The sequence below is a fragment of the Pinus tabuliformis genome, chromosome Q (genome assembly GCF_031772625.1).
Source record: "Pinus tabuliformis cultivar Carrire ecotype Pingquan chromosome Q, CPIR1, whole genome shotgun sequence".
NCBI lineage: Eukaryota > Viridiplantae > Streptophyta > Pinopsida > Pinales > Pinaceae > Pinus > Pinus tabuliformis.
Genome location: NC_142296.1, coordinates 563,540,830 through 563,553,189, shown reverse-complemented (window position 1 = coordinate 563,553,189; position 12,360 = coordinate 563,540,830). Strand labels below are relative to the sequence as shown.

Here is a 12,360-nt window from a genome sequence, read left to right as displayed (position 1 = left end):
TTCTATAAAAACTTTGGTTTTCATTGCTTTTAAAGAATTTTTTGAAATTTTTCATTGATTTGGGATGGGTAATTTGTTATGACTATGAGAACCAATTTTTTATTTTTATTTTCTCATTTTTTTTAAACATTGTTTATTTTTTTTGAATTTTCATTGTTTTTTGGCATTTGCCATTGGCATTTGGTTGGGTAACTTGGGTTTAGAAATTGGGATTTTGGAAATAATTAACTTGTAATTTTGCAAATGCTAAATTGTAATTTGTATTATGTAATCCTAAATTCCTATTTCCTAATCCTTATTTTTCCATAGGTTTGCAAATTCAAAATTCAAAAACAAACATGCCAAGGAAATTGGATCCTTTCTGGGAATATGGTGACCCTAAAACTCCGAATGATAGACAAAACTTGTATTGCAAGTTGTGTGGAAAGGAAATATTCGGGGGGGTGTACAGGTTGAAGTTCCACCTTGCACAAATCCCTGGACATGATGTGGGGCCCTGTCTAAATACAAATGCTGAAATTATCCAAAAAGCCATGAGAGCATTGGGAGAATTACAGCACACTAGAGATGCCAAAGAAGAACTCAAAAGGCAACTAAAAAGGTCAGTTGAAGGAAGTGGGCCAAGTGGCACTGGTTCTACTGCAGCGTCAGTCAATCCGGTAGCTGCATCATCATATTTTGTTCCTCGAACCACACCTGGTTCACAACCAACTATTGGTTCAATGCTAAAAAGAACTGAAAAAGAACAAGCTGACAAGTTGATGACAAAATTTCTCCTCTGGAGTGATATTCCTTTCAGCATTGTAAGGAGTAATCCATTTTTCCAACCTACTGTTGATGCTATTGCCAGTGTTGGCCCGGGGTACAAAATCCCTTCTCTTCATGATTTCAGAGGCCGGCTTCTTCAAGATGAAAAGCGTGACTGCACCCAAAGATTGGAGGATTTTAGGGCATCATGGGCACAAACAGGATGCACTGTTATGTCAGATGGTTGGACTGACCAAAAGGGGAGAACCCTTATAAACTTCTTGGTTAGTTGTCCCAAGGGGACTATGTTTATCAAATCTGTTGATGCAACTCATCAAATCAAAGATGCAAAAACTTTATGTGATTTGCTGGATGTGTTTATTTTGGAGGTGGGTGCAGAAAATGTTGTCCAAGTCATAACGGACAATGCTGCAAATTATGTTGCTGCTGGTAGAATGCTTATGGACAGGCATCCTGCTTTATTTTGGACACCTTGTGCTGCCCATTGTATTGATTTGATGTTAGAGGACATAGGGAAAATTCCCTTTGTCAAAGAGGTTGTTGACTCATCAAAAAGCATCACAAAATTTATTTACAATCACACATCTGTGCTTAGCTTAATGAGAAAATGCACCAACAACAAAGAGTTGGTGTGCCCCGCCATTACACGGTTTGCGACGAGTTTCATATCTCTTCAATCCCTCTTGAATTCTATGTGGGATTTGAAGAGAATGTTTCTTTCAGAGGAGTGGCGTGCTTCGTCAATGAGCCGCAAACCAGAAGGAGAGGCCGTCTGCAGACTAGTTTCATACCAGGAAGACTTCTGGGCGGGAGTGCAGGAGGTGTGCGCTGTTACAGAACCTTTGGTAAAGGTTCTTCGGTTGGTTGATGGTGAGAAGCCCGCAATGGGCTATTTGTATGAAGCCATGGACAGGGCCAAAGAAGCCATTCGGTCCTACTATGATGATAAGGGAGATGATGGGTTTCAGAGACAACTCCTTCTATGGGAAGTCATTGATGAGCGATGGAACAACACACTCCATCGTCCCATTCATGCTGCTGGGCTTTTCCTGAACCCTGCATTTTCTTATGCATGTGGGTTTAATTTTGATGTTGAGGTCGTGGAAGGATTATTAACCTGTGTCCAGAAGATGGTGAGATCTCCAGAAGAACGTATGGAGATCTCTAGACAAATTGAGCAATATAAGTTGTCAGGTGGCACATTTGGCTTTGAGATGGCTGTCATTGATAGGACGATTAAAATGCCAGGTATTTTTTAGTTTGTAGTATGTACTTTGTAACTTTGTTTCAACTTTCAAATTTCATTGTTTCTTCAAATTCCATTTTTTTCTTATGTTTATTTAAAATTTTATTTGTAATTTTGTTGTAGACGCATGGTGGAAGATGTATGGTGGCAGAGTACCCCTTTTGCAAAATCTTGCCGTACGCATCCTCAGCCAAACATGCAGCTCCTCGGGATGTGAGCGCAATTGGAGTGTATTTGAAAAAATACACAACAAGAAGCGCAATAGGTTAACACTTAAACATTTAAAATATTGCAAATTTCCAAATAAATTTTTGAATTCATTAAAGTTTTAAACAATATTTTTTTTATAATATTAATTATTAATTATTATTTCATGAACTTTGTACAGGTTGGAGTCCCATAGACTTAATGACATGGTCTATGTCTACTACAATCTTCGATTGTGGGTGAGACAACTAGAGAAGAGTAAGACACCTGATACGGAAGCCATCTCATTGGATGGGATTGACACCACTGCTGAATGGAGGGTTGAGACCGAGAGGCCTCTCATGGATCCCACTAAGGATTGGTTAGTGCAGGATGAGGGGGAGGAGGAGGGGGAGGAGGAGGAGGAGCAGGAAGAGGAGGAGTTGGAGGAGCAGGAGGAGGAGGTGACACCGCCTACCGGGCTACCCGGGCTACCACTACCACCAGTAGAGGACGTGGTCTCCGTCCACCTAAGCCTCCTGTAGCTGCTACTACTAGTTCTTCAGCTTCTAGAGCACGTCAGACTCCACTGCCATTTCCACCATCACAGGCACCAGCTTCTACATCTAGAGGGAAAGAGAAAGCTGTGCCATTTTCTCGCAAGAGGGGCAGAGGAAATCAATAGGATTAGACTTTCATTTTATTGTATATGACATTATGAGATACATTATCATATTTTTTGTTGATATTTTGAGGCTGAGTTGGACTTGGGACTCAGGACTTACTATTCAGGACATGATTCAATGTTATGTGTGATTTTAGCGCTAGAAATGATATTAAACATCTTATATATTAGTTTTTTTATCATATTTATGTGTCAATGTATTTATTTTATGTTGTAGATGGTTTAGATATTAAAAAAATTGAAAAAAAATGAATATTTTTGTGCCAGACGCTTTTTTCCCGGCGCCGATTAAATCCCGATCGCGCTTTGTGCAACATTGATCTCATGGAACATTGAATTCTTAGAGTTTGATACAACTCTAATTATTACGGTGTATCACTAACATGTACGCTCCAACTCCTGACCAAATAATCTTGTGATGAATTTGTGGAGCCAAATAGCCTCACAACTCCCCATACTAGCTTTCCATTAGGGGAGTTTTGAGGTCTAAAATGGGCTTCCTGAGGAAATTATAAAATAATAGTGGAAATAATAAAATGAAGTTAGATTATATCATCAAATTTTAGAGGGAAAAAAGAAAAAACTATTTTTTCAACTCGTATTTTCAACTTATCTCCCTATGGGTTTACTCAATTTTGGAGTGACAACAGTCATTGGATGTAGAATTTGATTCCTCATCCAAAGAGTACTCATGTTCCATACTTTCGATGGACCATGCTACACGAAAAATGAGAAATACATGAAAAATGTGATTGCAATCACGTTTTTTCATGTATTTCTCATTTTTTGTGTAACAAGGTCCATCGAAAGTATGCAACATGGGTACTCCTTGCATGAGGAATTAAATTTTGCATCCAACGAGTACTCCCGCTCGAAATTTGATTAAAACCTTAGGGAGATAATTTGAAGATACGAGTTGAAAAAATAGTTTTAATATTTTTTGTTCTTTTTACTTTTTTACTTCAAAAATGCTAAATCATTCCCCATGGTTAACATCATCATCTTGAATCCTATTGGATCTTATAAAGTTTATTTTGGTTGTACATTTTTCTTAGGAGGCACATTTTAGACCTCAAAATTCCCCTAATGATATACTTTGTTTCTACTAAACTAAATGTCATGAAAGTCTTCTTCCTGCTGAACCAAGAAATCATCATTGTAACTAGGTTTGGTCTTCATAATGTATAATGTTGCAAAGAGACAAATAATTTATTTGAGATTTGAAAGAAAAATTGATTTTTTTTTTTTTTTTATGTACTTTTTGGTCAAATCCCAACTGCCAAGTCAACCCTCCAGATGATAGGTCGGCTCAGCCCTTTAAGGGCACCTTTTCAGATGAAGAAACAATTATATATTGGCTCCTATCCTGCACCATTCCGAACTTATTCGGATCTAATGTGTGGAAAGTAATGCGAGTTGTCTGAGGTTAATGCGAGCTACATTTCTAAGGCTATTGCAAGTTGTCTAAGGCATAACATCTTTGTGGTTATGCGAATTTTTGAAGCAACCTTTCTTTGTTGGACATGGCATCTAAGGACGCGAATATGGCATCCAAATTACAACCTAAGTCATGAGGTCTGAAGTTCGAGTTTTGTGCTATTGCAGTTGTCTGAAATTAGAATTTCTGAGGCTTTGAGATCTGCTCCTTGTCTGAATCACTTGGGTACTATATAAGGTCCAAAAACCTTATCTTCTTGTCTGTTGCTAGGTCGAGACCTAGAGGAAGTCTGAGCCTTCAATTCTGTGATCCGAAGTATATATATAGGTCTGAGTTTGAGCTACTACAAGCCTATGATTAGGCCGAGGATTGAGGTAAGCTCAGATCCATCTTCTGTCCAAGATCCAAGACCGCTATCTAAAGTCTGAGCCTACAGGAAGGTGTTATCCGAACCTGGTTACTGTGGTATGGTAAGAGGATCCGCCTCTTGGCGCTGATCTGGTTGAGAATCTTGTTGAACTACTTGTTGACATTGTTGATTTGAGGTAGCATCGAATGTGCTTTAGGCCTCAAATTTTGCAAGGAGGCTTGGGCACATGTATTCCAAAGAACCCAAAAAGCGTTTTGGGAAATTCCACCCAGAGACAATTTTATTAAAATAATTAATATTTTTTAATGGGACCCTAAGTCTAAACTTAGGAGATTAAAAATATTAATGGGTATTAATCTAATTGTGGGTGTAACTTCTAGAAGAAGACGGAGATCAAGCCAAAACGATCTGAGCCTTAGATTAGGAGTTAAGAGTTATAACCCTTCCTTGGAGAATCCAATCGTGATCAAACTTGTGGGGTTGGAAAGAGGACTCAGAGGGCTACCATAGGACGTAATTTCAGACCTTGGAGATCCAAAATTATAGAGATACAATAGATTCAATATCGAGCTCCTACAAAGTGAAAAAATGTGTGTAGTTTTTTAAAAACATTTTGCATAACTTTGGTTTGAAATTTTTTTTGAAGGAATTCAAAGGGCATAGTGAAGCATTATTATCATTAATTGATGCCCCAAAGAAAGAAAATGGAAACACTTAGTAAGCAATCTGAAATCTCTACCATGACTCATGAAGAAGAGGAAGAAATGCAACATGATATATCAAAATTACGAGAGCAAATGCAACAATTTTCACTCTCACAAAAAGTAATAGAAGCTAAGATGGATGGTTTAAAGAAAGGCATGGAAGCTAAGCTGAATGGCGTGGAAGCTAAGATGGATGGCTTTGAAGCTAGGATGGATGGTATAGAAGCAAAACTTAAAGGCAACATGGAAGATTTTAAGATAGATTTGACAAAGTTGCGAAATGCTTACTAATGGCAAAAGGGTAGTAAAGGAAACTCGTGATGAGAACAAAAGAAATGTTAGTCATGATTTCATAGACTCTAACGTTGGATTGAAGGCCCACCATGTTCCAAAGATCGATATGAGGAAGTTTGATGGCAAGGATCCCGTAACATGGATACTACAGATGGAGCAATATTTCTATCTCCATAATGTTCAAAGCACACAAAAGGTACGCATTGCAACTTTATATTTGGAACCCAATCAGTTTTTATGGTATCGATGGCTTTGCTCTCGTAAACAAATTGTCACTCAGGAAATTTTATGGAAGAAATGATAGCACATTATGAGGATACAAAAAGCAACACCTTTTTTAGCCAATTGATAAATCTCAAACAAAAGGGTTCAATGGTGGAGCACATTGAGGACTTCCAAAAATTGAATATAAGGGTAAAAGATATTCTAGAGGAGCATAGGATTGATGTGTTCATAGGGACTTTAAAGGATAATCCAACATGAGGTTTGCCTTTGGGAACTAGATTCATTGGAGAAGGCATTCAGGTTGGCAAGAAAAATTGAAAGCAAAATTATGGAAACAAGGAAGCCTACCACTCACAACTATAAAGATGAAAGTGTTGTTGCCTCTAGCCTTCCACATCCTACAAGGTGGACACCACAAAAATTGGAAGAAACAAGAGCAAAAGGGCTTTGTTACAGTCGTGATAAAAAATACACTAAAGGTCATAAGTGTGGTGAGAAGAAATTATTTTACATAGATTGTGAAGAGGAGGAAGAAAAGACACAAGAAACATTAAAAGAAGAGGATACACACCAGGAACAAACCCTAGAGAAAGAAGAAATGAATCCAACCATATCTTGTAATGCATTGGTTGGAATTACCACTCCTTAAACTATCAAGATAGAAGGACATATCAAGAAGAAAAAGGTAATAGTGTTGATTGATTTGGGCAGTACCCATAATTTTATTCATTGTAAGATAGCCAAGGAATTGAATTGCTTCCTATATCCAACACCAGAGTGTCAAGTGATGGTTGCAAATGGAGGAACCATAAATTGCTCTGGAAAGTGCCATAATATCAAGCTATCCATGGGAGAATATGTGTTGAATAGTCCAATGCTTTCCATTCCAATGGGTGGTGCTGATGTTGTACTAGGAGTCCAATGGCTACAATCTTTGGGTACGATAACTTTTAATTTTCAAGAACTTTTCTTGAAATTTGTTTCGGAAGGAAAGGAAGTTGAATTAAGGGGTATCACAGGGAAACCGGGAAAGATAATCAACTCTAACGGCATGACAAAGCTTCTAAAGAAAGAACAACAAGGCGTAATTGCACAATTATGTTCACTAGAGGTTCCCACATTGGAATCATCTATTTCTCCAGATCTCCAAAAAGTCTTGGACAATCATTCCAGGGTATTTGAGACTCCCAAAGGCCTCCCACCTATTCGTGATCATGATCATGCTATTCATTTGATTCCGGAAAGTGTTATTCCAAACATTAAGCCTTATAGATATCCCTATGCCCAAAAGAGTGAAATTGAGCGTATGGTTGCAAAAATGTTAAGGCTAGGATAATTCAACCTAGTCAAAGTTCTTTCTCTGCTCCAGTAGTATTGGTGCACAAGAAGGATGGATCATGGCACGTGTCCGGATGATAGGGAACTCAACAAGCTCACTATTAAAGATAAATTCCCCATTCCTGTCATTGATGAATTATTAGATGAATTACATGGAGCAATTTACTTCACCAAGTTAGACTTTTGTTCAGGATATCATCGAATCATAATCGACTGAAGACATTCCGAAAACAACATTTAGAATTCATGAAGGTCATTATGAATTTTTGGTCATGCCTTTTGGCCTTACCAATGCACCTTTTACATTTCAAGGTTTGATGAATTCCATTTTCAAATCCTTCCTTAGAAAATTTGTGTTAGTATTTTTTGATGATATACTAATCTACGACAAGTCTTGGAAGGATCATGTTCAACATGTTGACAGAGTGCTCAAACTATTGGAGGAGAAACAATTATATGCAAAACCTCCAAATGTTTCTTTGGAGTACAAGAGGTGGAATATTTGGGTCGTATTGTATCTCATGAAGGTGTTAATGTAGACCCTGGGAAAATTAAAGCCATTAAGAAATGGAAAATCCCCACATCCATAAAGCATCTGCGAGGATTTCTCGGGTTGACAGGGTATTATCGCAAGTTTGTTAAGAATTATGGGAAAATAGCGGCACCTCTAACAACATTACTGAAGAAAGATGCATTTTCTTGGACTCCAAAAGCAACGAAGGCCTTTGAACATCTTAAAGAGGCAATGTGCCAAGCACCGGTCTTAGCTACGCCAGACTTCACAAAAACCTTTATTGTGGAATGTGATGCCTCAGGAAATGGAATTGGTGCTGTTTTAACTTTTAATGCAAGAAGAAAGACCCTTTGCTTTCGAAAGTCGTCCAATCATAGGAAAATATTTACACAAAGCTATTTATGAGAAGGAAATGTTGACAATACTACATGCACTTAAGAAATGACGACCTTACCTAATGGGAAGACACTTCAAGGTAAAAACAGATCTTGATAGTCTTAAATACTTTTAGAACAAAGATTATCTTCAGAAGAGCAACAAAAATGGGTCACAAAGATGTTGGGTTATGACTTTGAAATCATCTACAAAAGTGAGAAGCAAAATGTTGTCGCAGATGCACTCTCAAGAAAGGATGAGGAAGAAAAAGTCGTTGAATATATATATATATATATATATAGATGAGGAGGAGGAGGTGACCCAAGCTACCCCTGTCACCAGTAGAGGACGTGGTCTACCTCCTTTAGCTCCTAGTTCTTCAGCTTCTAGAGCACAACAAAGTCTCCTGCCAACTCCACCGACCTCTACATCTAGAGGGGCAAAGGAAATCAGTGGTATTAGACTTTAGTTATTTGGTTCATTTCATTGTATATGACATTATGACTCATGATATGAGATACATTATTATATTTTTTGTTGATATTTTGAGGCTGAGTTGGGAGTCATCAGTCAGGAGTCAAGACTTACTATTCAAGACATGATTCACTGTTATGTGTGATGTGGCACTAGAAATGATATTAAACATCTTATATATTAGTTCTTTTATCATATTTATGTGTCAATGTATTTATTTTATGTTGTAGATGCTTTAGATATTAAAAAAATTGAAAAAAAAATGAATATTTTTGTATGTTACGATTTTTTCCTGATTTTTACCGATTTTTTCCCGATTTTTATGATTTTTTCTGATTTTTTCCCCATGCCGAATTAATCCCGATAACGATTAGTATAACATTTCTTCTGAGCTCATATTCCCTTGACAAATGGTTCCCATGACTTGGTGAACCTATGCAATGCCACAATCACCAATTGTGCATCCTACACTCTCTCCAATGGCTGCAAGTTGATCTCATATCTGGGTGATCTTCATCAGGTAGCTGGTAATATTGTCTGATCATGACATTTGGATGGATCTTAACTTGTTCTTGAAGATCATTGAGCTCTCACATTGTTGCTCTAGAGTAAATCCACTAGAGCCTTGAACATTCCCCTGGTTGTCTTCTTTTTTGCCAAATAAGGGACCAGGTTTTCACAGCATACATAATGATTCGCGGAGCTTTAATGTCCTTTTCATGGGCTTCCAATAGTGTTGGATCTGTTGGTGGTTGAATCTCCTTATCAACAATCTCCCAAATATCATTTTCTTTGAGCAGCAAGGTAATCCTTGCCTTACAGGGTAGAAAATTTGAGACCCCATCCAACTTGTCTTCAAACCTGAGATTGGTTGCTGCCATTTCTAGATCTGAACAAATAAACTGCCATGTGGTAATTCCTTCTAGTACTCAGAATAATTTACTACTGTTTTTCTGCTGTACAAATTAGGAAATCAACCTCCTTTTCAAAGATGCTCTGAGACAATGTTAATTTTCTAACCCCAATACATGACAAATTATTTCCTAGTAAATTCCTTGTTGATTTTGAAATTTAAATTTCATCTTTACGAAAAGTACCATTTGGATTTTAACTGACCAACAAATAAATAAAACAGCGGAAACAAAATAACCAATTTCCACAGAAAAATACACAAAAATATTTGCCCTTCAAAATATGCCTTTCATCTAATAAATTTATAGGCACACAAGGGTGCTTCCTTACTAGGAAAATAACCTACTCAGAAAACAATTTAGGTACAGCAAAAAGTCTGGGAATAAACTGGGCATCTGTACAAGCTGTACAACACTCCCAAAAATTTCTGAATCATCCACAAACCACTTGCTGTCTATTGATGTGACCCATATGGCCTGTATGGCCTCTCCAGCTTGCTGTGCGACTACGCTGCTGATCAAATCTGCAACCTGGTTTGTTGTAGGGCCTGATCAATGCTTCAGCCTACTCGATCTGCCCCTGTACAGCCACGGCCTCCACACTTTGATGATATCCCTTGCTGCTGCACACTGTTGTTTTCTTCATCCAGTTGCTGCACACTTGGATGAATGTCCTTCACCCAACCAATGAGATCCTCACTTATCACTGTGTCTTGTGCTCAATAATGTGTCAACCCTCTTTTTATAAGTTTGATTTACGATAAAATCCAAAACCCTAATTTTCAAAGTGATTGATGGTTGAGATTAAATCTCAATTTCAGTTGGGATCAACGATTAAGATTTATCTGATCCATTAATGCAAATAACCTTTGGATTTCATTAGATTAAAACTCATTTTTTCTCATAAAAAGAAATTACTTTAATAATCAAAAGTAATTGCTGAGGTTGAAGGGTAATTAGGCAATTTCCATATGTCTAGACACTTAGCCCTGTGTAGAAGTACTTGCCTGAGCTACAAACACAACTCATACCATTTTTTAATTCTATTGTCCTCTTATTATTTAGACTGGTTAATACAGTATAAATGTTTGTGTATAAGCTAATTTCCATCTCATTTTCATGTGCAAGGTTTTTGGCAAGCAAAAGCTATATTGGTTGTTTCCTTTATATGGAGAGGAGGACATGGAAACCCTACCTGTGCTTAGTGGCCTTGACTTTCCAGTAAGGCCAGATGTTGAGGGATAAGGGTTAATGCTGCTTCCCAGCATGAATATGTGGGAGAAATATATAGTTGTCACCAATGGCATTGACGTGAAACACACTTTTGCATTCTAGTTAAATGATTTTACAGCATAGTTTGAGGCATTGTCTAATAAGTTGGCTTCACCATTCTTGCCATTAGTTCCCATCTTTTGTTCTTTGTTGAAGCTTATATTATTTTAAAGTTGTTAAATTGTACAGCAAAGCTGAAGGCTTTCAGCAAAAGAGGTACTCAATGACTAAGAAAAGCATGAATGGGATTTTTAAAATTAAGATGCATAGGGGTGAAGGTGCGTAGGGGGAGGGTGTATCATATATATATATATATATATATATATATATATATTTGAAGCAGAGTTGAGAGGGTAAATTAGTAAAGCATAAAACGCAAAATAATATTATTGTTGATATTGATTCAAAATGTGAATACTAAATAGTTACAAAAATAATCAAATTTGAAAACCTTTAGAGTTGAAAATCATAGTATCTACGTTACATGCTTAGTGGAATTTGCTCACAAGTGACTAGAGGCATCTTAATAGGGCCATCTAGTTTAATCTCGTCATCCACACATATGGCATCATGTGTGCGTTGGTCCCATTTCTTGGATATTTGTACCCCAGGTCAATTCGAACAAGAAGTCAAAGGGTATTATGAATTGTAAATCAGGTTTTTTTGTTTTAAATCACAATCAATGATGAGTCAAACCATATGTACTCCAATTACCCTCGACCACTGAGAAATTGGCTATCTGTGAGAGCAATCATATAACAGATGTTTGCATCTTTGGAGCATGCTTAGCATGATGGATTTCTGTTTTAGATACCAATCAGTTTGCCGTCACTGGATGAGTCAAACAATCTGTACGCTGATTACCTTCAAACACTGAGAAATTGATTATTCTGGAGAGTAATCATATAACAGATGGTTGAATCTTTGGAGCATGCTTACCTCGAAGTGCCCATCAGTGTATCGGATATTTTTAACTCAAATAAAATGGGATAGACAAGAAAATGCGAAGATCATGCAGCCATTCAATTAAAGATAATCTAAGAGAAAGATTAATTATATTAAAAGGTGGAGGGAAGTAGATTTGACTATCCACCAGAATACGATATGAAAACTATGATCCATGGTCTAACTCTTTTATCATCATATATACAGATTAAATTAAAATATTGGTGGTAGAACTGTTAGAGTCAAACATGCAACAAATTTGAGTATTAGTTAACGGGCTAATCGAATAACCTATGACTTTTCAACTTACATACAACTTACATACAGTGATATGGGGTTTAACGGTGAGTTTCGCTGGGTTAAATCCACGAGATGAGGGTTCAAATCTCATTGAGTATATATATGACCTGTTGTGTCTTGGCTAGAAGAGTAGGTGACCCCATAGAGGATGTATCGGCTTTTGTTGAGGCATAAGTTTCCTGCTATTGTGCGGCTTGCAGGTTGTTGCACGTAGCCTAGGTTTATAGTGGCAGCCAGTTAGATTTGATCTTGGGTCTGTTCAGGATAACTCTCACCAGTTACCGATTATCCTAGATTCAAAAAAAAAAATTATAC

At 37.3% G+C, this 12,360-nt stretch overlaps 2 protein-coding genes across 4 annotated transcripts in view; both read left to right on the top strand.

The window, feature by feature from the left end:
* Positions 1-11,061, top strand: part of LOC149220687 (putative protein S-acyltransferase 14) — a 184,482-nt gene extending 173,421 nt beyond the window's left edge. For all 3 annotated transcript variants that reach the window (XM_089384868.1, XM_089384869.1, XM_089384870.1), the window contains one exon: positions 10,657-11,061. In XM_089384868.1, the coding sequence (XP_089240994.1) occupies positions 10,657-10,773 (117 nt within the window). In that variant the 3' untranslated portion in view covers positions 10,774-11,061. The remainder of the gene's footprint in view (positions 1-10,656) is intronic.
* Positions 1,412-2,584, top strand: LOC149220688 (uncharacterized). The gene is made up of 2 exons (XM_089384871.1): positions 1,412-2,279; positions 2,403-2,584. The coding sequence occupies exon 1, from the start codon at positions 1,461-1,463 to the stop codon at positions 2,025-2,027; it is 567 nt and encodes a 188-aa protein (XP_089240997.1). The 5' UTR covers positions 1,412-1,460; the 3' UTR covers positions 2,028-2,279; positions 2,403-2,584.
* Positions 11,062-12,360: the final 1,299 nt, after the last annotated feature.

Excerpts from the sequence above, each read along its gene's own strand:
- LOC149220688 (XM_089384871.1), top strand. The coding sequence starts at position 1,461 with ATGTGGGATTTGAAGAGAATGTTTCTTTCAGAGGAGTGGCGTGCTTCG.